This window comes from Neoarius graeffei, chromosome 20 (assembly GCF_027579695.1).
Source record: "Neoarius graeffei isolate fNeoGra1 chromosome 20, fNeoGra1.pri, whole genome shotgun sequence".
NCBI lineage: Eukaryota > Metazoa > Chordata > Actinopteri > Siluriformes > Ariidae > Neoarius > Neoarius graeffei.
The window spans coordinates 29,500,133-29,527,452 of record NC_083588.1 but is presented as its reverse complement, the minus strand read 5'-3'; the positions used below and the strand labels follow the sequence as shown (position 1 = coordinate 29,527,452).

The 27,320-nt window shown below is 43.3% G+C and overlaps 2 protein-coding genes across 2 annotated transcripts in view; one reads left to right on the top strand and one right to left on the bottom strand.

Annotated features, from left to right (window-relative positions):
- The window catches only part of LOC132868529 (phosphoribosyl pyrophosphate synthase-associated protein 1), a 66,127-nt gene extending 39,751 nt beyond the window's left edge, over positions 1-26,376 (bottom strand). Inside the window, exon 1 of the mRNA XM_060901474.1 lies at positions 26,020-26,376. Within this exon, the coding sequence (XP_060757457.1) occupies positions 26,020-26,102 (83 nt within the window). The 5' untranslated portion in view covers positions 26,103-26,376. The remainder of the gene's footprint in view (positions 1-26,019) is intronic.
- On the top strand, positions 3,260-9,300 carry LOC132868527 (uncharacterized). Its single transcript, XM_060901473.1, has 2 exons — positions 3,260-8,798; positions 9,013-9,300. The coding sequence occupies exon 1, from the start codon at positions 3,288-3,290 to the stop codon at positions 8,334-8,336; it is 5,049 nt and encodes a 1,682-aa protein (XP_060757456.1). The 5' UTR covers positions 3,260-3,287; the 3' UTR covers positions 8,337-8,798; positions 9,013-9,300.
- Positions 26,377-27,320: the final 944 nt, after the last annotated feature.

Here is a 27,320-nt window from a genome sequence, read left to right as displayed (position 1 = left end):
CCTATTAAAAATTCCCAGAAATTATGAAAAATGCCTTTCTTTCAAACCAAGCATTGTAGTGTAATCTGTAGAGGATCAATGAAGTGTGTAGTGAGTTTGGTGACACTACACTGTATCATAGTGAAGTTACTGAATATTTTTTGTAATGTCTCTTTTCGGTGTTGCACTTTGTAGATGGTCCCTGCATGCTGCTCTCACAGCCGGCTGCACGTAAACACTAATGTTGTTGGTGTGGCTCCGCGGATGGCTCGTTTTGATGAAAGTTAGGTTGTAGCTCGTTGTCTCTCTTACTACAGTTGAAAATATGCGCGTTTTGTGTTTTAATAATGTTTCACTTAAGAGTTATTGATCCCGGAAGTTCGAATCTGCCAATATCTTTCCAACTTTACTGAACTATATACAGAGCCTTTGGTCATGAAAATATAATGAAATATACTCCAAAATACTTATTATATGTAGTAATCCTGTTATATTGTCACAAATTACAGATTGAATGAAGTCTGAGGTATTATTCACATGTATTCTGTGTCCGAGTCAGAAATCTCACCTTCTGCAGGCAAATCGTCCAGATACGGCTCAAAACGATAAGGAAAAATGCCACCCACTGCTTCGTCTTCATGTAATCCGACATGTCCAGTGTCAACCTCAAAGACGGCCTCAGTTTCTGAAGACTGGTCAGAAAATCGCTCTGTTTCGTCGGCCATAGCTGCATAGAAGGCCGAGCAGTCGTTCTGCATGTGACATCACGGCAAATATGGCGGCCACTGACAGCAGCTTGGTGCTTGGCCAGACTGATGCAGCTGCGCACAAAGAGTTTCGTTCTGTTGGTGGTTAGTTCCATCATGGAAGTGATCAGTGGTGTTTGTAGTTTTATTACAGAAACCTATTTTAGAACATAATTTTGCTGTCAGGTGCACTTTAAGGGTACGGTCTCCAATCCATACATCATAGCTGGTCTCACTACTGTCTTATACAGCTTACCTTTCACTTTTGCTGGGACTTTCCTATCACAAATGACTCCCGAAATCCTTTTCCAACTGCTCCACCCTGCCTGCACTCTCTCACCTCACTATCTCAGCCCCCATTTTCCTGCACAGTTGACCCCAGGTACTTGAATTCACCAACTTTCTTTACGTCTATTCCTTGCATCTTCACTACACTCTCATCCCCATTCTCATTGATGCACATGTATTCTGTTTTGCTACTGCTCACCTTCATTCCTCTTCGTTCCAATGCATACCTCCATCTCTCCAAACCCAACTCAACCTCCTTTCTACTTTCACCACATATCATAACATCATCCGCAAACATCATGTTCCATGGTGACGCTTGCCTCACTTCGTCCGTCAAGCTATCACTATGGCAAACAAGAAAGGACTCAAAGCAGATCCTTGATGAAGTCCCACCTTCACCTTGAATCATTCAGTCGTTCCAACTGCACACCTCACTGCTGTTTCACTGTTCTCATAAATGTCTTGCACCACTCTAATATACTTCTCATTCACTCCACACTTTCTCATACAATACCATAACTCCTCTCTCGGCACTCTATCATATGCCTTCTCCAGGTCTACAAAACACACAATGTAGTTTTCTCTGGCCTTCCCTGTACTTCTCCATTTGTTCTGTTTAATGCACTTCTACTGATTTCTGATGTGGAATTCGAAGGTTTGAACTGAAGTTATTGTGGTGTATATTGCCACCTTGTGGAACTGGCAGGTATCGTTTAAGAGCAATGTGCTGCGTGCTTGCGTCATCAACGTGCGACTACGAGTGAACAGAGCGGGATGCTCACCTTTCCTTGGCTACGTTAAGAAGACCGTGTTAATTCTTGTTCTTTAAGTTTCAAAGATAGCTTTGAAGGCATCGTCGGTAAGTTTATATAGTTGTGACATTGTGTTATTAAGCAGAAAGGTCAAATACAAACGTGTTCTTTGAATTATACATTTTATTTGCGAAATGTTACCGCGAACGCATCACTTGTAAGGAGTCAAGCCAGTTGTTACCAATGATGTAAATTTATCTTTTTACCGTCACTAGTTGTTACCCAATTCTAAATGAGTTGTATCCTGTGATTTTCATTCAGTTTTACCCTACTTCGATGAACCATAAAGAAGAAAAGAAATCGGAAAACTTTGTCTGTGTGGTTTTTATCGGAGAGGCGTTATCTGGCTGTTAACTCTGGCAAGGCGCTGGGGCTGGACAGCACAGTAAAACGACGTCTTCGGCGGGCTAATCTTCGCGCTTGGAAGAACAAAGGACTTCGTGGGTTCTACGCATCCAACGGAATCACCACAGCACAACGTCTCAAGTAAGCACAACGGGAAAAGGTTAGGATGTCCGTACATGCTTCGAACTCAGGATCTGTGAAAACGAGATCTAATGCCTCTTGTTCGTCTAAAAAGACTTCAAGTTCCTCTGCTAGCAAACTTGCTGTTGCCACAGCCCGCGCAGAAGCAGAGGCGGCAAAGACTGAAGCAGCATTCGCTGCGCAAGAGAACGAACTGAAATTAAAACAAGCAGAATTAGAATTGGAAAATAAGCGTTTGGAAATTACATTGGATAAAGTTCGACTTGAAAAACGAGCTGCAGCTACAGCAGCCAAAGCAGATGTATTAGAAGCAGCAGTGCAAGAGGAATGTGAATGTTTCAGTGACATTGATGTTCCGGCTGATGACTCACGAGCCCGCACCAATGACTATGTGGAAGGGGTGATTAAGAACACTCCAGCGGTGCAAACAGGCAGTGCTCCCGTGAGCATCACAGATGTTCAGGCACCTGAATATACACCTACTGTCACTTGTTACCACACTGTAGGCCCAAATGGACTGCCCCCACAGCAGAGCCGTGCACAGCTCAATGCACAGCACACCCAGACAACAAATTCCCCCATACAGCAAGGCATTACAGAACATTATGTGCGACAACCACAGCCCCCTGACCGCACGCCTATAATGGCAGCTCACTCTGAGGCAGCACATCAGCCTTTAGGAAGCCACTATGGTGACACCGCTCATCACATGCCCACAATGGCATCTAAATCCGAAATGGCGCACCAGCCCTTAGGAAATGGCTACAGTAATGCTGCACACAGCAAATCAGTAGGCAATCCCTCCTCACATGCAAGCGCTGCCCACCAGCACCACGACCCTGTGTACGCTCAGTTTAATGAAAATAGTGGAATGTCAGACTTTGTGAGATTCATGGCCAGACGCGAGCTCATTTCCACTGGGCTTACGCAATTCAGCGACCGCCCTGAGTGCTTCAGAGCATGGAGAGCTTCCTTCATGAACTCTATTAGAGACCTTAACCTGTCAGCTAGCGAGCAGCTGGACCTACTGGTTAAATGGTTAGGCAAAGACTCGGCTGAACATGCTAGGCGCATAAGAACTGTGTATGTGAATTATCCAGAGTCTGGGCTTAAGGCTGTATGGAATCGCCTATATGAGTATTACGGCGCACCAGAGGTGATTGAGAGCGCTCTGCTCAAAAGATTAGAGGACTTTCCCAAAATACAGAACAAAGATGGGCGAAAACTCAGAGAACTGAGCGACCTACTGATGGAGATACAGGCCGCCAAAGCTGATGGGGAACTGTTTGGCCTTAGCTATCTAGACACGCCCCGTGGAGTTAGCCCAATTGTGCAGAAACTGCCATTTTACTTGCAAGAAAGGTGGCTCACACAAGGTTTCAACTACAAGGAGCAAGTCAGGGCCCCCTATCCCCCATTTAGCTTCTTTGCCCACTTTGTGTGTCAGCAGGCGAAGATGCGCAACGACCCCAGCTTCATGCTGGCTGCCCCCAACAATGAACAGCCAGGCCATGGCAAGCCTGCACCTAAGTTGGAGACTAAGAGAGCAGTAGCCGTTCTCAAGACTGCAGTGAACCCCAGTGACACTCTCACATCCTTTTTTGAGTCGCCCACTACAGACAAGCCTGCCAGTAGAGTGGACCCAGCCAAACATTGCCTGCTGCACAACAAGCCCCACCCGCTACACAAGTGCCGCGGGTTCAGAGACAAGCCTATAGAGGAGAGAAAGGCACTCTTGAAAAAATATGGAGTGTGCTACAAATGCTGCAAGGCCATACACTTGGCAAAGAACTGTAAAGACGAGGCGAGCTGCACAGAGTGTGGAAGCAGCATGCATATCGCAGCGCTGCACCCTGGGCCAGCTCCGAAAGCCAACAGCCCTGCGGACCCTGCACCGGAGAATGGCGGGGAGACCACCGTCTCAACTTCGTGCACCAAGGTATGTGGGGAAGGCGTCCCAGGGCGCTCCTGTTCGAAAATATGCCTAGTGAAGGTATACTCTGCCACTCGCCCAGATGCCGCAGTCCGCATGTATGCCATATTGGATGAACAAAGTAACCGTTCGCTGGTGCGGTCTGAGTTCTTCACTGTTTTCAATGTCTCAGGGCATCCCTCTCCGTACTCCCTGAAAACATGTGCAGGAACAATAGAGACTGAAGGCAGACAAGCACGCGACTTTGTCGTAGAACCACTAGATGGCAGCGTGGCTCTCCCACTGCCACCACTGATCGAATGTAATGAAATCCCAAACAATCGCACAGAGATTCCCACACCGGAGGTAGCCTCCAGCCACGATCACTTGAAACACCTGTCGAAACACATCCCAAACCTCGATCCACAGGCACACATCTTGCTCCTATTAGGCAGAGATGTAATCAGAGCCCATAAGGTTCGAAGACAAGTAAACGGCCCACATAACGCACCCTACGCCCAAAAGCTGGACCTGGGCTGGGTGATCGTGGGTGACGTGTGCATAGGAGACATGCACAAGCCCTCTCTTGTCCATTCTTACTACACGAATGTGCTGAGAAACGGGCGCCCCTCTCTCTTTCAGCCATGCCCGAACAGCTACACGGTGAAGGAGAGATACAGCGACACTGAACCCCCCTCACACTCCCTCCTGCACAGGAGCAGTCACGCTAGGGCCACGCAGAGCGCTTTAGACAGTGACGAGTTTCAAACAACCAAGGACGATGAGGCCGAGGCACCCTCCATAGAGGACTTGCAGTTCCTGAGCATCATGGACCAGGGAGTCTACAAGGACAAGGGAAACAGCTGGGTGGCCCCCCTGCCCTTCAGAGTGCAGCGACCGCAGCTGCCAGGCAATCGTGCTCAAGCACAAGACCGCCTCAACTCACTTCAGCGCTCTTTCCAAAGAAAGCCTGAAATGAAAGAACAATTTGTCGCATTCATGGAGAAAATACTACAGAATGGACACGCTGAATTGGCCCCCCCACCGAAACCTGGCGAGGAGCACTGGTACCTCCCGTGCTTCGGGGTTTATCATCCAAAAAAGCCCTCACAGATAAGAGTAGTGTTCGACTCTAGTGCACAGCACAAAGGACTGTCTCTAAACCAAGTGCTCTTAACCGGACCAGACCTTAACAATAGTCTCGTCGGTGTCCTTCTCCGTTTCAGGAAAGAACGAATTGCCTTCTCCGTGGACATACAGCAGATGTTCCACTGTTTTAAGGTCAAGCCTGGGCATCGAAATTTCCTCAGGTTCCTCTGGTTCGCAGACAATGACCCAGACAAAGAGATTACAGAATACCACATGAACGTACATGTGTTTGGAAACAGTCCCTCCCCTGCCGTGGCGATTTACTGCCTCAGACGCGCAGCTCAGGAAGGCCAGAGCGAGTACGGGGATGATGCACAGCAGTTCGTAAGCAGAGACTTTTATGTAGATGACGGGCTGAAGTCCCTTCCTACAGCCGATGAAGTGATCAGTCTGCTCAAAAGAGCACAGAGAATGCTGGCCTGCTCTAATCTCAGACTACACAAGTTGGCCTCGAACAGCAAAGAGGTCATGGAGGCCTTTCCATGCGAGGACCGGGCCACAGATCTAAAAGACCTCGATCTGGCTGCTGATGACCTACCAGTGCAGAGGAGCCTCGGGCTACACTGGGACCTGGAATCAGACTGTTTCACTTACTGTGTGGAGGACGAGAGAAAGCCATTCACCCGACGTGGAGTCCTCTCTACAGTGAACAGCCTGTACGACCCCCTTGGATTTGTGTCTCCAGTGACAATTCAAGGAAAGGCACTCCTACGCGAACTCGCCACCGACTCACCTGACTGGGACGCCCCACTGCCCACTGAAAAGGAGAAGCTGTGGGACGACTGGAGAGATTCTCTCCAAGAACTACAAAGACTAAGAATCCCCAGAGCCTACACTTGTGTGTCCATGTCCACAGCCGAACGAGTGGAGCTTTGCGTCTTTTCGGACGCATCCGAAAAGGCAGTCGCTGCAGTTGCATACCTAAAAACTGTAGAGGCAGATGGCCGATGCCACACAGGACTGATTTCAAGCAAGGTGAGACTCGCACCTCGCCCAGAACACACAATACCCCGCTTAGAGCTATGCGGAGCAGTCATGGCAGTGAACCTGGCAGAAACCATCATGTCTGAAATTGACATCTCGTTTGATGCAGTCACATTTTATACAGACAGCAGGATTGTACTCGGCTACATCTCAAATGAGAAAAGGAGGTTCTACGTGTACATCAGCAACCGAATCCAGCGGATCAGACGAAGCACCCTACCACAACAGTGGAGATACGTGCACACAGAACACAATCCTGCAGACATTGCCACACGGTCAATCCCTGCAGGCCGGCTGAAAGACACTATGTGGTTCACTGGGCCAGCCTTTTTGTGTCAGCCTGACGACACGCCTGCTGAACAGACTTTTGAACTCTTAGACCCAGAACACGATCCTGAAATCAGGCCACAAGTGACCACACTCTCAACCACAGTGCTCCCTCACCTTGGCTCACAGCGCTTCAGCCGCTTCTCACGCTGGAGTTCGCTCACAAGAGCCATTGGGGCACTAATCCACATCATTCAGTGTTTCAAAAGAGACCGCAATGAAGGACAGTGTCAGAAATGGCATCTTTGTGGCTCACCTGTGGCAGTGAATGTTCTTAATCAGAGTGCAGCGGTCATCATTAGGGCCGTACAACAGGAAGCCTTTGAGAAAGAACTGCAGTGTGTCACATCTGGAGCGAACATCCCAAAGAGCAGCCCACTCTGGTCCCTCGACCCCTTTCTTGATCAAGAAGGCCTGCTGAGAGTGGGGGGACGTATTGCTGCTGCTGACTTGGGGTCTGACGAAAAGAGACCTCTGATCTTGCCTGGGCGCCACCATGTAGCTACCCTCATCGTGCGCCACTTTCACGAACAGGCACATCATCAGGGGCGCCATTTCACTGAGGGCGCTATCCGATCTGCAGGCTACTGGATACTGGGGGGCAAGAGGTGCATCAACAGAGTGATCTTCGAATGCGTCGTCTGCCGCAAACTTAGAGGAAAATGTCAAGTGCAAAAGATGGCTGACCTGCCGCCAGACAGACTCAGCGCTGAACCGCCCTTCACCAACGTCGGGATGGACGTATTCGGGCCATGGGCTGTCGCTGCACGGCGCACAAGGGGAGGATACGCCGAAAGTAAGAGGTGGGCTGTTCTCTTCACTTGCTTATCTGTCAGAGCCATACACATCGAAGTTATCGAGTCCATGGACTCGTCAAGCCTCATTAATGCACTCAGAAGGTTCCAGGCTATCCGGGGCCCAGTAAAACATTTGCGCTCTGACAGGGGGACAAATTTCATTGGGGCTTCCACAGACCTAGAAATCCCCTCCAATGCTGATGAGAAAGCAGTAGAGAGATTCCTCTCTGACCAGGGCACCACATGGACTTTTAACCCCCCGCACTCCTCGCATATGGGAGGTGTTTGGGAAAGAATGATTGGTGTCACACGCCGCATCTTAGATTCCATGCTCATGCAAATGGGATCCGCCAAACTCACGCACGAGGTGCTCACGACCTTCTTAGCCGAGGTCACCGCAATTGTGAACAATCGTCCACTTGTACCTGTGTCCACCGACCCGACAGATCCATTCATCCTCACACCCGCATCACTGCTGACCCAGAAGGTAGGCCCTTGCCCACCTCCGCCTGGGAATTTCGACCAGAAGGACTTATACAAGCAACAGTGGCGCAGAGTCCAAAGCCTGTCTAACACGTTCTGGGACAGGTGGCGCAAGCAGTACTTGACTACACTGCAACCCCGCAAGAAGTGGTCATCGGACCAGCCAAACCTCACAGAGGGAAGCGTAGTGCTGCTGAAGGACATTCAATGCAAGAGGAACGACTGGCCTCTCGCCATCATCACAGCCGTGTACCCCAGCAAAGATGGACGGGTACGCAAGGTCCAGCTGAGAGTCGCCAAGAAGGACGGGACTAAACTTCTTCTTAGGCCTGTGCACGAACTGGTCTTCCTAATCACTCCTGATAAACAGTGAGCGACGTCTCAACCATCGTCATGTGACGTATCCTTTACAATACAATGTGATGTTGAAAGAATGTTTATGTAAAAAAGAATAAGGAATGCACTATGTCGATTGAATGTATAAATTGTTTAATGAGTTCATTACGATTTCAGGAAAGGACATTTACAAAGAAAAAAAAAAAAGGAATAAGAAGAGTGAAACCCCCTGGGTATCAGGCGGGGAGTGTTCTGTTTAATGCACTTCTACTGATTTCTGATGTGGAATTCGAAGGTTTGAACTGAAGTTATTGTGGTGTATATTGCCACCTTGTGGAACTGGCAGGTATCGTTTAAGAGCAATGTGCTGCGTGCTTGCGTCATCAACGTGCGACTACGAGTGAACAGAGCGGGATGCTCACCTTTCCTTGGCTACGTTAAGAAGACCGTGTTAATTCTTGTTCTTTAAGTTTCAAAGATAGCTTTGAAGGCATCGTCGGTAAGTTTATATAGTTGTGACATTGTGTTATTAAGCAGAAAGGTCAAATACAAACGTGTTCTTTGAATTATACATTTTATTTGCGAAATGTTACCGCGAACGCATCACTTGTAAGGAGTCAAGCCAGTTGTTACCAATGATGTAAATTTATCTTTTTACCGTCACTAGTTGTTACCCAATTCTAAATGAGTTGTATCCTGTGATTTTCATTCAGTTTTACCCTACTTCGATGAACCATAAAGAAGAAAAGAAATCGGAAAACTTTGTCTGTGTGGTTTTTATCGGAGAGGCGTTATCTGGCTGTTAACTCTGGCAAGGCGCTGGGGCTGGACAGCACACCATTAATGTTCTTAAAGCAAAAATTGCATCCGACGTGCTCTTCCTTGGCATAAACCCGTACTGCTGTTCACAGATTGCTACCTCTCTTCTCAATCTCGCCTCCAATACCCTTTCCCATAACTTCATGGTGTGGCTCATCAACCTCTCAGTGCATGGTATATTTGATTTATATCCCTCATCAAAAAAATTCCAAACTAAAGTGTTAACAGCACAGAATTAAAAATAAACCTGAAAAAAAATTATATATTAGGAGGTCTAACTCTGCCTCACTAGGCATGATCATGATACGTAGCTCTACACACAGAAATGCTCGCGGAGCCACAGCTGTGACTCGAGTCAACCGTATGGACCCTTTTCAGTCACGTGACCTTCGTAAACGCGACCGCCATTTTGGACATGTAGTGGACTTCGGCTCAAGTCGGTTTGAATGCGAGGAAGGCGACAAACATAAAAGAAAAAGGAGCGAGATGCAGAAAACTGTATTTACTAGTTTACTGTAATTATGATCTGGCAGCTATTTACACCGGATCCAGTCTAAATAGCTGCCGGAGCCAACGTCCGGCCGGGCCGCGAGCGAGCGCGCGCCAGCTCCGGCCGGGCCGCGAGCGAGCACGCGCCGGCTCCACAGCCGCCGGCTCCGGCCGGGCCACGAGCGAGCGTGCTCCGGAACCTCGGACGTTGGCTCCGGTGGCTATTTACACTGGATCCGGTGTAAATAGCTGCCAGATCATAATTACAGTAAACTAGAATGGAATGTTAACAGCAATGTAATGCCTTTTCTGGCTAATTTTATTCGTCTTACCTCCAACAAAGTGGTCACTACACAAGCGCTGGTATGCCGCTATCCATCTTCTCCGTCGGTCAGCATCTACCGGGATCCGATAAAATGATAACCCTTGCCTTGTTTGTTGATGGTTACTACATCCAGGTGCACAACAACATAGTGGCATGATGGAAGTCTTGCTGAAAATAAACACTTTCTTTGCTGCCGTTCCTCAATGCTGGCTGTGGTAAACTACTGGTAGTACACGTCCAAAATGGCGGCCGCGTTTGTCGTGACGTCACGTGAAAAGGGTCCATAGCTTGAAATTGTGACACCTATTCGTGGTAGGTACAGGATATACCATGACTGCCTCACACCATATCCATTTTTAATTTTTTTTTTTGTCACAAGACATGTTGCTTAATCAATGGTGGAACTATGTTATGGACACGTGAGCCATCCTTGGCCAATCCCTGCACTGGAATTTTTTGACAGTCTAGATCAGTGTTTTTCAACCACTGGGCCGGGTCGCAAATTTTTTTCAAGTTTGAAGCCAAATACTAAATAGTTCAGGCTGTCATAGTGTCCTGAATACGATAGCTGGTTTGCCGAACACTTTTCAAGTGGAATAAATACATTTGTGGGTAAATTAAGAACAAGCCTTATTTTTGTCACATTCCTCCTCTGCATTTAACTCGCGCACATGTGCACACACAGAGAGAGAGAGAGAGAGAACACACACAGAGAGAGCATGCAGAATAAATAAATACAACCGCGATTCCAAAAAAGTTGGGACAAAGTACAAATTGTAAATAAAAATGGAATGCAATAATTTACAAATCTCAAAAACTGATATAGTATTCACAATAGAACATAGACAACATATCAAATGTCGAAAGTGAGACATTTTGAAATTTCATGACAGCAACACATCTCAAAAAAGTTGGGACGGGGCAATAATGCCGCTTTTCCACTACAAACGCGGCTGAGTCGGGCTGAGCCGTGCCGTGCTGAGTTGGACTGAGTCGAGCTGAGCGGGGCTATTGGAGTTGCATTTCGACTACAACCGCGCTGAACCGTGCTGGCTGGAAGTGGGTGGACACATTGGGTGGAGTTAGCGAAAGTGGGTGGACATCACGTGATGTCGTTAAGCGGCGCAAACAGTGACATCAGTGATCTTTTAAGCGGTAGTCTCACAACCCGGATAGTAAACAATAAACATGGAGGACATGGAGTCACTAGTGTTGCTGGTCTTGGTGCTGTGGCTGGTCTTGGTGCTGTGGCTTGTTGTCACCAACAACGCCAACAGATACTGGCAAGAGCGTATAGATGAGGCGAGCCACATAAGGCTCCAGAAATTTTCGTAATTCGTAATTCTTCTTCTTCCGGGTTTACGGTGTTTACAGATCCCAGCGTGCTCGCGGGGCGTGTGTGGGCATGTGAGGACACTCCTCCTCACCAATCAGCACACAGGGGAGTGTCTGCTCACGCCCCTAGCCTCACTCAGCTCGGTTTGGCTCGCTTCAGCCCCACTCCAAAACCGTGCGAGTTTTGGGCGCTAAGCAGGGCTGAAGCGAGCCGAGTCGTGCTGTTTTGAGATAGTCGAAACGCGAGCCGTGTCCGGCTGAAGTGAGCTGAAGCGAGCTGAAAAAGGGTAGTGGAAAAGGGCCATAAGAGGCTGGAAAAGTTAAAGGTACAAAAAAAGGAACAGCTGGAGGACCAAATTGCAACTCATTAGGTCAATTGGCAATGGGTCATTAACATGACTGGGTATAAAAATAAAAAAAAAGAGCATCTTGGAGTGGCAGCGGCTCTCGGAAGTAAAGATGGGAAGAGGATCACCAATCCCCCCCCAATTCTGCGCCGACAAATAGTGGAGCAATATCAGAAAGGAGTTCGACAGTGTAAAATTGCAAAGAGTTTGAACATACAGTATCATCATCTACAGTGCATAATATCATCAAAAGATTCAGAGAATCTGGAAGAATCTCTGTGCGTAAGGGTCAAGGCCGGAAAACCATACTGGGTGCCCGTGATCTTCGGGCCCTTAGACGGCACTGCATCACATACAGGCATGCTTCTGTATTGGAAATCACAAAATGGGCTCAGGAATATTTCCAGAGAACATTATCTGTGAACACAATTCATCGTGCCATCCGCCGTTGCCAGCTAAAACTCTATAGTTCAAAGTAGTAGTCATATCTAAACATGATCCAGAAGCGCAGACGTCTTCTTTGGGCCAAGGCTCATTTAAAATGGACTGTGGCAAAGTGGAAAACTGTTCTGCAGGGTGTCTACAGGTTTGTCCAAGTTAAATTTAAGACTTTTTAAGACCACGTTCCAAAAAAAATTAAGACCAAATCTAAAGTCACGCAAAAACGTACTCTTTTGAAAAAAAAAAAAATATATATATATATATATATATATATATATATATATATATATATATATATATATATATAATTTAATGTAACTTATTGTTCTTGTAAACATTCACCAGAAAACACTATTCTAGTAGAAGTACTTCATTTCTTTTCCTTGACAGGCATTCACACACTCAGAACACAATATAAGGATCGGATAAACTTGTAACTATGTGACAATCAGAATGCAGTCACAATGTTTGAATCCAAGGCCATCCTTAAAAAAAAAAATCTGTTTCCTGTCCACCGGGTGAGCAAAAAAATTTTCAGTAGGGAGGGAGGGATTTTTTTTTTTTAATGGATGGATAAGAAAATCGCAATGCTGTGTTTGCTTTTTCTTTCAGTACTTTTTTATTACAAAAGCAGACATTTAATAATATGACAGTTTAATCAACTGAAACTTGTACAAAAACTAAGTTAGCATTTTAAACGCTGACTGCAACATTTGCAAAACTTTTACAAAAGGTACTTAAAATGTCCGACACACGGACTTTTTGTAGTTCTAAATCGATCGTTAGGCCTAGTTCGGATGAAATTACACTATTAAAATGATCACTGAATGATTTGTTTTTCTGAATCTTTACTATTTTGTTGTTCGCTAGAATACCATTTTGCGATTTCACACTTAAGCAAATGTTTGAAAACTCCGGATCTCCTTCCTTCATGGTGGCTGCCATTTTTTTGTGCCGCACGGCGCATGCGCAGAGCTGATTCGACAGGGCTTTCCACAAGCGCCGGCTGCCGGCCATACAGCCGACTACACAATTAAGTCCAGCCGGCTACTTTAATGACTATTATTTTTGTAGCCCACAGGCTCTAAATATTAATTTTCGATTTTAATAAAATTAAATGTTTATCTAACGGACTGACAATAATGTCAAACTGAACCGCACTCATTTAAGTTGCGATTCGCGCTGTTTGTACCGATAATAACCACAAATTCCCCGCCGACTTCATTGATCAAGGGAGAGTAACTCATCCACGGCCCCAACATGCGGTGTGCGCACGCGCACTCGGCGGAGGCAGTAGTGTGTTGGGGCCGTCGGAGGCGACATCAGAGGGAACAGAAGCAGAGATGACGCTTATTTTGTCTCCGGTAAACCAGTCTTCTCTCGTTCAATTACGTGCTGGCATCAAAAGACACCGTTGGTTGTAAATGAAACCAAACTGAGTCGTTGGAGTGTATTTGCATACACAAATGGAGAAATGTTCGCTGAGTGTTTAACTGTGTAGTCGCCACTGCAGACCGTTGTCGTTGTTAATTCATAGCATGCTCAGTTGCGTGAATGTGTCATGCACCGAAAATAAGATTTACAAGCCAGGAACGCCTCATGATGCAATACGCAAGAAAAGAAAGAAGATTTACTGCCATTTTACTTTGTATTTGAGTAAAGTGAATAAATAAATGGTCTGTGGAAAATACATTTAATCCTGGGAACTGCATGCACAGGAGTTTATTATTAGCGATGCAGTGCTATGCATTGCAAACTATTGACTCCCATATAGGGAGCAAAGCACAGCAAACTCTTGTTCTTCCGTTTTTCATCTTCTGTACAAATTTCAATTTCAAATAACCCAATAACCGTACATCGCACACAGACAAACAATACATCAAAACGTGCGGCTCGATCGGACTCGCTATTAGGGCTGGGTATCACCAGATACCTCACGATACGATACTATGGCGATATTTTGCCCACAATAACGATATCACGGTACAGCGATTCTGCGATAATCGATATATTGCAAGAAATTTCAACCACATCACGATATCTGTGTCACTGAAGAAAATCAGAATTTATTGACCACTGTAAAATTACATTTCACATACATAACTACACACTCTTGCCAGACATATATTTGTCTCTATTCCACTGCTGGCAAAACCAAGAGTTGCTTCACTACAACATACAGAAAATTCCCATTTCTGTGCTAGTATTATCAACTTTTCTGTAAGCATGGACACATCAGTGCTGCTTAACAAGCAGAATCAAATTGTTTTATGAAAACTTAAAACTTGCACTGCAGACTGCACATACATTTCAGTGCTAACACTAATATCAATTTGTTCTTTGTAAACTTGAGAACATATACCTGAGAACATTTAACTTGTGCTTATTTTGCAGGAACAACACACTGTCTGAAACACATTGAAAAGTGCAGTGTGCAGCTTAGTCTCCTACTGCGCATGCGCGAAGCCTACTGCGCATGCGCAGAACACATGAATTAGCAAGTTCTCATACAGACCGGTTTATTATTCAAAACAAGGCATTACAAATTATTTGACTCGGCCAAAGACTCGACCAATACGCACAAAACATCAAAATCGGCAAATGCGTGAAATACTCACCAATTTTCTATCAGCCCAGCTGATCGGTAGAACAAAACTACTGTTGAATTTTCCTACCCTCCTGGATTTCGCGCATGCGCAGTAGGCTTGGTAGGACAAATCCAAGAGGTAGGATAACTTTACAGAACAGCGGCTCACTGTTTTTTTCTCCTTTCCTTTGGAATCCAAAGTGCCTCCAAACATCTGCCTTAAAGTTCGGCGGCGTCTCTAGGTTTACGTTAACAGCCATGCTTGCTTGTTTTTTTTCCCTCACTGAAACCGCCGGGGAAAAAAGAGAAGACGAAGAGTGCCTTGCAGTGAGGGAGCGGCACAGCGACACCTCGCGGAGCGGAGGTGCAGAAGTCGTACTGGATTTACAACCCGTCTGAAACATGATTTATTATTCGAAAAAATATCGATATTCAAATTTTGAGTATCGATATTGAATCAGAAGACAAAGTATCGCGATATATCGCCGTATCGATATTTTTGCACACCCCTACTCACTATGCTATTACTTTGTTCAGCATTCTACGATTTTTTTTGCGACGTAGTCGCGAAAAAAAATCACACAAAATTTCCCATTCATTTTCTATGGAATTAATTTTTTAAAAATCGCACATTTTCAATGTTTTTCAAATATTCGCTGCTCTGGCATGCTTTCACCTAGAGACATGATTCAAACTTTAAAATGGAGACAAAATTCTCCTGTGTGGATCTGGCATTCAACTTTTTTCCTAGGTTCTATACGTTTTGATCAGTCACAGATCAAACACCATGATCAAATCTGGAGAAATTCAGACTTTATAATGGGTGTCTATTGCGTTACACACCAGTGGGGCTCAGGAGTTTAGAGTGCAGGCAGCCTGAAAAAAAAAGCTCTAACTTTCTCATTTAAACTGTGTTTTCAGCCACAATTTTCACTCTACACACAATTTTCTCAAAAGTAGTAGCCACACTTGTCTTGATTCACACAATGTGTCTACCTGAGCGATAGGATTTACAGTTTTTGAATGAGAAGCCTGAAAGTAAGGAGAGGACAGCCGCGCTGCCCCATAGACTCCATTATAAACGTGGCGGCGCTTTTACTGCAAAATCAGAAATGTCACTTGTTTTTAACTCGCTCTAGTGTCCACATTTTTTACACTAGGGACAAAAAACTTACATCAATGTGTTTATGAGAGCCTTATAGCGCTCAATGTGCAAGAATTTTGTGAATAGCTCCTTTCGTTTCCGTGTAAATCAGCGTTGTTCGAGGAGAGGGAACTCTGAGAAAAAGCGCTCTTTGCTTGTCATATTGTGTCTCTTCCCTGCACCTGCATCGTTACCAAGGCGACGAGCTCCACTCAGGGAGCAGAGAGGGGAGGGGCTGCTCTCTCTCTCACACGATAGGACTTACACAACAGATCAGGCACTGAGTGGTTGTCAAGCACGCGTGTGTCTAGCAACCGGTGGATTCGGAGCCTGCGCGGTATAATTGTGAGCATCAAAAACGATTAAACTTTTTCCCCATCCAAAGTGTACCACATTTTAATGATATGACTGAGTAAAATCTCCATAAATTTGAGATTGAAAATTTAAGACCACGGGGTTTGAAATTTAAGACTTTTTAATGGCCTTATTTTAGGAAAATTAAATTTAAGACTTTTTAAGGACCCGCGGCCACCCTGGTTCTGTGGTCAGACGAATCAAAATTTGAAGTTCTTTATGGAAATCAGGGACGCCATGTCATTCGGACTAAAGAGGAGAAGGACGACCCAAGTTGTTCTCAGCACTCAGTTCAGAAGCCTGCATCTCTGATGGTATGGCAGTGTTTCCCACACATTGACGAGACTATGGCACCCTGCCATAGTCTAATTTGGGCCGCCATAGTCTCAGTCCGCGCCCGCACGGCGACACTGACGCACCCGGCCTGACATTGCATGCGTTGCCTATCTGAGACAGCGCGAGGAGACAACTCTGATAAGCTACATCCTGTCTGCATAGATGTTAAGGTAAGTTTATACAACTTTATGTAGCCTTTGACACGATTGAGAAGGTGACATTTAGGCTACGCTATTGTGCTTTATAGGCGTATGGAGAGTGCACTGATGGATGACGTTAAGTGTATTGTTTCAGTAAAATTACTTTGTCCATTTCGTACTGGCAAACCTACCTTTTCTGTAAGGCAACAGTAGGCTATTTTGAGGCAATATTAGTTAGCCCTACGTAGTTATCTAATTCGTCAAATTAACATCATCCTACCAGGATCAGGTCGTTTCCAAATTCGCCGGCAAAGTGCTTCCCGCTTGACATTGTATGTGCGCAGTCTATCCAAGTGATGGAGACGTGAAGTGACAGCAGTGATAAACTAATCTAGGTCTGCATGTACATGTTAAAAGGGAAAAGTAGTCTATTCTAACAGAGAGCGAACTTCGATGCCACTTTTGAGAATTAGTGCTAGTAGCCTTAACGCAATTTGTTACTGGTGAGACGGAAGACGTTAAATTATTTTTAGCCTTTTCTAATAGGCTACCTTCTAAAGGTGAAGCTATTAGGCCACATAATTAAGGGAATGTAATGTTAGTTACCTACTTAATTAAATTAACTTCTTGACTCGAATTTGATCGTTTTCAAATTTACTGATGAAGAGTGTTTCTCCACTAACGTAGGCCTTAATGCAACGCGTTGAATGTCAGGTGACGATGTCAGCCTTATTGTAGACGCTACAGCTGTAACAGAAAATCTCTGATCCTTATTAAACTGATGCTAAATTTGTTTTGTTAATTCAGATCATGAGCATTTTGAATTATTTCAAAAAGAGGGATCGAAATTTACCTCAGGATGAAGAGGTAGTGACTGAGGTAGGCCTAACATCAACTGCTTGCTGTCTTTGTCAGGATGTCAAATTGGTATAACACTCCTAGCAAGTGAGTGTGATGAATGGGGGCAGATATACCCATTACTCAGCAGCGATTGCCCTTGTTGTGCCAGTGTCGAGCGTGAATTGTGAAAGAGACTTTTCCACAATGAACAGGGTAAGGACATCTGCAGGCAAACCAGTGATGTGAATTTCAATTTACATTTACCCATTGTTTTTATGCTCAAATCCCACCCAAGTTCAATCTCACCTTCACTTAATTAAATATTTCAGAGTGAGCTCTACAATCACATGACTCATTGTAGTAACAAGTTGTTTGCCATTTTAGGTCAAAACAGACCTTCGTAACAGACTGCAAGGAGAGCACCTGGCCACCTGCTTGAGGATTTCCATTAACGGGCCACAACCAGAAGATATAAATTATGAAAGGGCACTCGAACTCTTTTTCAGAGATGCCTACCCCAAATTTTGAATTTCAGTATTCTTGAAAACATTTTTCAGTATTTTGGAATGACTTTCAGTAACATTAATTTATGCGCATTTCCATTATAAAGAGGTGTATATACCAATATGTTTAACATTTAAATTATTAAAAAGTACTGTTTTGTGTGAATTGAATACACAAAACACGAGCAGACATCTCAATTGAATTTCCACTCAACAAACTTCTAGAGCATACAATTTCTCACATTTTTCTAAATACAATAGTGTTCCCTGTTTGCAGACATTACGGTTGACTACCAATAATTGGTATTGAATGTAACTCCTCAAAAGTATTATATTATATTGCCTGGCAAAATGTTATACCTGTTAACGGATTCTAATAAAATAAAATAAAAAAATTCTTATTTCATGCCAAAGAGAGTCCGACATTGTTATCTTAATGTCCCAATATATAAATACTTCAGCATAATGCTTCAGAAGAGACATTGAATAAAATGACATTTATAATTGTATTTAAAACAGTGGAATGATCAATTTTTTGCCACAATCCCAACAACACTAATCAAAATTCTGTTTTTGATCATACTACATGTACATTTGTACTTGCAACACTGAAAAGACTTTGAATTAAAGAAGTACAGCCAGTGTTTGATATTTCAGTGAATAAAAATCATACATGTAAAAAGAAACTGAATAAGTTTAACTCACATTTCATGGCACTAATTGGCAAGTTCAACTCCAAGCATAGGTCAACCATCACCGCTTCAGCACGTGTCACGTTCCGTGTCTTTTCATCCACAGATTTCGTAAAAAACTGCTGGATACCCCCAGATTTACTTTCCGCCTGACTCGCCATTTCAGCATACTCCATATGTTTTTTTGGAGTTGACATGCTGCCTGCAGTCATCGCGACCACCATGAGTGATGTTAATGTCAGTTCTACACAGTTTGCAGTGCGCGTATCCATTGCCCTTTTGACTGGGTGTAATGCACGGCCATTCTACCGTATATCGTGGGAGGAACACCTGAGACCTGTGTTTCACTTGTCCCGATATTGAGCGTTTCATTTCCACTATTGAGAAGCAGCACCATGCATGTGTGATGTCGAGTGAAAATACCGCGCATTTGTTCGCGCTATCTGCGCATGTCACGCAGAGCATGCGTGGCTGTCGTAAAAATAAATAGCTGTGAATCGCGCATGGATTGAAAAAGTCGCTTGTACATTTAAAAACGACTCACTGGATTTTTTTAAGACTTTATAATAATTCCGTACAGAATAACACTGTTTGCCGTAACATCCTATTTACGTAACTTTTCCATACAAAATACAGCCAATCCGTACTAGTAGGCATCTCTGCTTTTTCTCAAAGCCAAGAAAAATCAAATGCACAAGTGCATTACAAGTCTTTGTAAATAGGACAGGCATTTGTCAGGGTCACTTTTGACATACAGCAGAGCTAGAAGTCCTTGTTTTGTAGGAGTTCAGGGTGTGAAGTATTGAAGGATTTTTGGTTTGGTTTGGTTGCTATCTGTAATATGTTCTTCTTGTAAGACTGCCCTCTGTAGCAACATGCTAAAATAAAACACAAGGTGCATAACCAATACCAACGAATTTGCTCTTTGTTAGTCTTAGTTTAGCAGTATTAGTAGGCTAAACAACCCCCGCGCACCCCTGCAGTTCAACTGGACACGCGCGGCATGCACGCCCCCCCCAATGGGCTGCCCCCATAGTCTCCAAAATTTCTGTGGGAAACACTGTATGGGGTTGCATTAGTGCGTGTGGCATGGGCAGCTTACACATCTGGAAAGACACCATCAATGCTGAAAGGTATATCCAGGTTCTAGAGCAGGGGTGTTCAAATTGATCCATAAAGGGCCGTGTGGCTGCAGGTTTTCATTCCAGCCATGCAGCAGCACCCTGATTTGGCTTATTCAATCAACTGACACACCCACCCTTTAATCAAGGGTGGGTGTGGCTGCAAGTATTTGACTGTGTGAAGACAGTTCAGTTGATTGAATGAGCCAAGTCAGGTGTGCTGCTGCATGGCTGGAATGAAAACCTGCAGCCACACGGCCCTTTATGGATCAATTTGAACACCCCTGTTCTAGAGCAACATATGCTCCCATCCAGGCGACGTCTCTTTCAGGGAAGACCTTGCATTTTCCAACATGACAATGCCAAACCACATACTGCATCAATTACAGCATTATGGCTGCATAGAAGAAAGGTCCGGGTACTGAACTGGCCAGCCTGCAGTCCAGATCTTTCACCCATAGAAAACATTTGGTGCATCATAAAACGGAAGATACGACAAAAAAAAAAAAAGAGACCTAAGACAGTTGAGCAACTAGAATCCTACATTAGACAAGAATGGGTTAACATTCCTATCCCTAAACTTGAGCAACTTGTCTCCTCAGTCCCTAGACATTTACAGACTGTTGTAAAGAGAAAAGGGGATGTCTCACAGTGGTAAACATGGCCTTGTCCCAACTTTTTTGAGATGTGGTGTTGTCATGAAATTCAAAATCACCTAATTTTTCTCTTTAAATGATACATTTTCTCAGTTTAAACATTTGATATGTCATCTATGTTCTATTCTGAATAAAATATGGAATTTTGAAACTTCCACATCATTGCATTCCGTTTGTACTTTGTCCCAACTTTTTTGGAATCGGGGTTGTACGTTTGTGGGTCAAGTATAAGGATCTGTGATGCCTGCTGGAAGAGAAAAGCAGGACGGACTGAGAACTGAGCAGTTTGTTTACACCCAATACTAAAACTTGCAACATCCTAGCAACCATCTCAAAGCCGCAGACAAAAAGCCCAGAAACTCCTCCGTACCTGGGCAAAAACGATACAGGATTTATCTTGTGTCCTGCTCCCCAGATCTTTAACCCAGCAACATATAAAAAGTTGTATGCCTCCATGCTCTTCCAGGCTTTCATCTGTTTGTCTGTGTAGAACGAGGAGGTCTGCAGCACCAGGTAGTTTGGGAACTCAACAGATGGATAGTTTTCCAACTCATAATGAATGAATGAATGAATGAATGAATGACGACATCTATGAATAAATTCTAATAGAACAGATGAGCCAAAATAATTGGGGATCTTTTTTAATGGGCCTCGACTCGTTACACAAGTATGAATAGGTGAGCCTCAAAGTAGAAAAGGTTGAGAACCCTGGTCTAGATAGTCTGCCTTTTAAGTTACAGAAAGTTGTTGTTGATTTTAGATTATGATTGTTATCCTACTTGCATCTCTTATTCATCATTTCCAAATACCCTGTACTCGAGTTGAGGGGGGATGGGGGGGGGGGGGGGGGGGGGGGGGGAATGCCATCCCCCCCGGAATAAAAAATGGTCAAAATCATCCCCCCTCTAAAACGGGCATCCCCCCTCCCTTCCCTTGAGCAATTTTATCAATAAATGTGGACATTACTTCTATTTAACATTGGAATTAGAAATGCCATTCCACGTAGCTTTGCTGAAACTGAGCATACAATAAGCTACCGCGAGAGAGGGCACGCGCAAGGGAAGCGTTTGAGGAGGTGACATTCAGTTGGGGTTCCGTTATTTTTTATTTCATTCGGCGTCAGTGACCGCAGCAGATTGCAGCATCATGGCCAAGCGGAGTGGACAGCAAGACCTAAGCAAGTTCGGATTTAAGATCGCAAGAAAAAACATTTCAGGAGGTAAGTCAAGAGTTACGAATATCAGTCACACTTTCTGTGAGCCCACTATCATGCTGTAAAGTTACCGATATGTAGCCTAATTTGTGGGCGGCAGATAACAACACAGTGTCGTTTATTTTAGCCTTCCTGTTTTGAATAACACTTTTTGTTGCCTGAAGAATAACAAACGAATGTCCAGGCTGATTAAATTAATGGCCTTATACAAGAAATCAAAGCTAACATGAACCTGAGTAAGGCAAGGCAAATTTATTTATATAGCACATTTCATACACAATGGCAGTTCAATGTGCTTTACAGAAGTAAAAACAAAAACAGTAAACAATAGAGAAATAAAATTACATAAAATAATTTTATTTTTATTCTAAAACAATTAATTAAAAGAATTAAAAGAAATTAAAAGAAAATAATAAGAATTAAACAATAGTAAAAATAAAATAATAAAATGAAGTAGTAGTTCAAATAAGATGAGAGAAAAAAAAAAGAACCCAGCAGAATAGAATAAAGAATAAAATAGGATAAAGTTAAAGTAAATTTAAAACATGCAGAGAAGTAAAGATTATAAAGAATGTAAAGAAGACAATATTAGACAATATTAATTATTTAACAGAAAGCATCTGAAAACAGCTTGGTCTTTTGAAGCTGCCAACAGCAGGAGCATTTTTAATGTCCTCTGGGAGTTGGTTCCATAGCTGTACTGCATAGTAGCTAAAAGCTGCTTCACCACACTTTGTTTTAACAACTGGTTTTAATAGTAAATTTTTCTGTTTTGATCTGGTAGACCTGATTGGGTTAGGCCGCTGCAACATATCAGAGAGGTAATTGGGCCCTGTACCATTTAGAGATTTGTACACCAGCAGCAATGCTTTAAAGTCAATTCTGTAGCTTACTGGAAGCCAGTGAAGGGACCTTAGAATTGGAGTAATGTGCTCTGTTCTTTTTGTTCGTGTGAGAACCCTCGCCGCTGCATTTTGAACCAGCTGAAGTCGTTTGATGGTCTTTTTTGGCAAGCCTGTGAAAAGGCCATTGCAGTAATCAACCCTACTAAAGATGAAGGCATGTATTAGTTTTTCCAGATCATTTTTTGACACAAGTCCTCTTAGTTTGGAAATGTTTTTAGGTGATAAAATGCCGTTTTAGTGATTGCTTTCATGTAACTGTCAAAGTTTAGCTCGCTGTCAATGAAAACACCAAGATTTTTAACCATTTCTTTAGTTTTAATCCCTTTTGTGTCAAGAATAGTGGTAATCCTGAGTCTTTCATCTTTTTTCCCAAATAGAATTACTTCTGTTTTATCTGTGTTCAGCTGAAGAAAATTTTGTGACATCCAGCTATTGATTTGATCGATACACTGGTAGAGACATTCAAGGGAGGCATAATCATTAGGTGAGAGAGCAAAATAAATTTGGGTATCATCTGCATAGCAGTGATACAAAATTGAATTTTTATTGATAATTTGCCCAAGTGGGAGCATATAAAGGTTGAAAAGTAATGGTCCAAGAATCGACCCCTGGGGGACACCACAGGTCAAGGACATTGACGTTGAGGAACAATTTCCCAGGGTAACAAAGAAGCTTCTAAGTATGATTTTAACCAATTGATAACTTTACCAGTCAATCCAACCCAGTGTTCAAGTCGATATAGCAGTATGTTGTGATCAACAGTATCAAAAGCTGCACTGAGGTCCAGTAATACCAGGACCGATGTTTTGCCTGCATCAGTATTAAGACGCATGTCATTTATAACTTTAATCAGTGCTGTTTCAGTGCTATGATTGGCACGAAATCCTGACTGAAAATTATCAAAACGGCTGTTTGATATCAAGAAGGCAGTTAATTGATTGAAGACAATTTTTTCCAGGATTTTCCCGATGAATGGTAGATTTGATATTGGCCTGTAGTTATTTAACACTGAAGGATCCAGATTATTTTTTTTAAGAAGGGGCTTTACAACAGCTTTTTTTTAGGGACACAGGAACAACGCCAGTCTCCAAGGATGTATTTATAATTTGAAGCACATCTGTAATTATAAGATGAAGAACAGACTTAAAGTTGGTGGGCAGAATGTCCAGTTCAGATGTTGAGTAAGCTATCGATAGCTGGCTAGACTCCAAACTAACATTCATTATGATAGCTATCATAATGAATGTTAGTTTGGAGTCTAGCCAGCTATCGATAGCTTACTCAGGTTCATGTTAGCTTTGATTTCTTGTATAAGGCCATTAATTTAATCAGCCTGGACGTTCGTTTGTTATTCTTCAGGCAACAAAAAGTGTTATTCAAGACAGGAAGGCTAAAATAAACGACACTAGCAGTTTTGAAGGCTTCATTGCCTCATTAGAGAGCCGGTCACAACATGTAAGGCAGAGCAGGATTGGTGTAGGACTCGACAAAGTGTCTGCTAAAATGCAGCTTTCTTTTTCTTCATCATAGGCTCTTCTTCTGTCTCCTCAATGGTCCTTTTCCCCTTTCCAAAGAAACTTTCCAAAGATGCCTGCTTTTAACTCATTTTGCTAGCTTGTATCCAGTATGTATCAAAGTGCTGGTATGCATCAAAGCAAAGTATCAAAGTATCCAAGGCAGCTCCTTGGCAACCGTCAACATTAAGGTGTCACGTGACCTAGATAACAGCGGGAATCAACGTTACAGAAAGAATCCGGTCATTTTTCAAAGCTCAAATCCTCGTTCAGAAAATAAATAAATCAGAAATAACATTATAATTATATTTAATTAAATTAAAGTTCTGCAGTCCTCCAACTGGCCAGATGGATGTGGAATCCGTTATGCCAAAAAGGAGATCCAGGAACTCTGCTCCTTTTTCAATCTTAATGACGAAAGACAAATTCAGAGAGGGATGAGGGAGTATATTGACATGGTCACAATTAAAGCTGATGCTGAAATAAAGCCACCAGAAGAGCTTAAACCCCTCCTTCAAGCTGTGGACACACTCGTCATCTCCACAGCTGAATGTGAGCGTGGGTTCAGTCAAATGAACATTCTAAGAACAACTCGAAGCTCCCTAGAAGTAAGAAGTATGTCAGCGTTGCTTTTCATCCGGTGTGTTGGCCCTCCATTGACACTGTTCAAACCAGAGGTGTATGTCAAATCTTGGCTTCAACACCATTGCTTAGCTAATGATCCAAAAGCAAGAGGAAAATTGACCACAAAAAACATGATTATGAAAGTCTTTGGAAATTTCTATGAGGTAGGAAAGCCATGAGAAGTAAAGCCATTTCTTTGCCCACCTTCACTCCCCCACAAAGGACTTTTTTTGGTCTTTTCTTTTCCTTCCATTAAAATAATAACCAGTATGGACATGTATAATTTGCATTACTCATAAGAATAAACAATAATAACAAAAAGGAAAAACCAAAAAAATGCATAATACCTCAAACATCTTTTAGGAAGTTTAGTCTGATTTACAATTTATTGTTGCTTGTTTTAGCTTATTGGTTACCTACCTACCTCTGTATTTAACTCAATGTTCAGCTTTGAATAAAAATTATATTGACTTGATATGAAAAGATTCAGTTATTCATTTACGTTGCCTGCTGAGGTTTTAATAAATTATTTACCAAACAATTTAAAAGGAGCCTACCATGACTATGAAGTTACACTTCAAATTTGTCATCTGCATTTCACCCTAATATGATGAATGTGGTAGGTATGTCAGCCAGGAGACTGACTAAATATGACACATGGCATCCACACTGTGCATGTTTTACAGTAAAATACCAGTGTATTATGTTTTTTACAACAATAAAAAGGGTACACAGTGTGTACTACACACTTTATCAGCACAAAATACTGTATGTCTGGTAAATGAACAAGGTCCACAGACCTACGTTGTGTGCAAACCCTCCTAAAAGCAAACCAGTTTCCCACCGACGGACCGACCGATGGGTCGACACGCGACTAAAAATTTCACCATCCCCCCTGGTTTGATTTTACAACTCGACCACTGCAAATACCATCTCATCATCTCTAGCCGCTTTATCCTTCTACATGATATCCTTATTTGACATGGATATTCTGTTTAGCTGTGTTGATGTTCAAACAAGCAAACAAACTCCGAAGCTTAGCTAAACGGTTAGCTAGCGAAAGGGTCACAAAGGTGATAAAGCAGTTAGCTTGTTCTCAGGAATGACCCAGGTTTATCTGAACTCACAGATTAAACCACACACTTGGCTAGCAGCCCACGTTAGTATGACAGTCCATTAGCTATTTAGCTACGGGTTATTAATTGTTAATAACGACAGCGGCAGCTCTCTAACAAGCTCAGTTAGCTAATGTTAGATTCGCCAGTGCTGTCCTATAACCTACTCAAGGAGTGTACTCTGTGTGTGTGTGTGTGTGTGTAATAACAGGATACATACTCCGTGATCTTTTTCGCCAGCTCGGTGCATGAGGCGGTGGAGTTAGCAGAGAAGACGCGATAACCGCTTTTCGGCACGTTCATTCTGAATAATAGTAAACGCCTTCTAACAGTATACACTACAGACTGTGGTATTTAATCAGATTGGTAGAGGAGGAGTTTCTCTTTTTTTTCGCTTTACTGCTGAATGCGACAAATCCAGTTATTAAAACTTCAGAATAACACTAGAACAAGAGCTTTAACCAGCACAACCATCCAGTCTCAAGAGTCCTGTTCCTGCGTTTACATTCAGCGGTTTTGTGTTTCCAAACAACCAATCGCTTATTATTATAAGGGGGGTTTTTTTGTTTGTTTTTTCTTCTTCTTCTATGGCGTTTTATGGCAGCTGGCATCCAGTTTGTTGCATTGCTGCCACCTACAGTGTCATTCCATTATTACACTAGATTCTCTGAAGGAGTCCTGCGTCCTTTAGATATTTTAAAAGCCAACACTTTCCCTTCCCAGTTGATCCCATTTCTAAAATTGTTCCCACTGACACTTCTTTCATGCCCACTTTCCTGAGTTCTGTAAAAAGTTATTGTCTTTCTCTACTGTATTTCTCACAGGCAATAAGAACATGATGCACTGTCTCAAGCTGTTGACACTCTAGGCACAGACCATCCTGATGTTTTCCTAGCAGGAAGAGAGTACTGTTGAGGTAAGTATGTCTAATTCTCAGCCTAGAAATAGTGACTTCATCCTTCCTTTTCTACCCTCCTCTTTTACAGGTTACTGAATCAGTCACTACTAGCTAATGAGAATAAATGTCTCCCCTTACTCTCTTGTTCCCAGCACTGCTGCCACTTCAGGTTTACTTGTTTCCAGACAATACACTTGCCTTCCGCTTTGGAAAGACTAACATTGATGTCAATATTTTCTTTTTTCACTGCTTTTTTTGCTAGCCTATCCACTTTCTCATTTGTTGGAATACCAATATGTGCAGGAACCCACATCAATGACACCTCAATCCTTTTCCTCACGACTTCTCTAATAGCCAGAAGGATGTCATAAATGAGGTCTTGCCGACTCCTGGATGAGCCTGTCCCAATACTACGCACAGCTGATACAGAGTCACTGCACACCAGTACTTTCTGATTATTTATCTGAGTTGTCCACTGTTAGAATAGCATACAATTCTACTGTGAACACACTCAGGAAATCTGATGTTCTCTTCAATGAGCTAATGTTCCATCCTTGGACGATAAAAGCTGCACCAGTAGCGTCTGTCTCTGGGTCCTTTGACCCATCAGTAAAGATTAAAAT

Bases quoted from the DNA above. Each gene is read 5' to 3' on its own strand.
- LOC132868527 (XM_060901473.1), top strand. From the start codon at position 3,288: ATGAACTCTATTAGAGACCTTAACCTGTCAGCTAGCGAGCAGCTGGAC.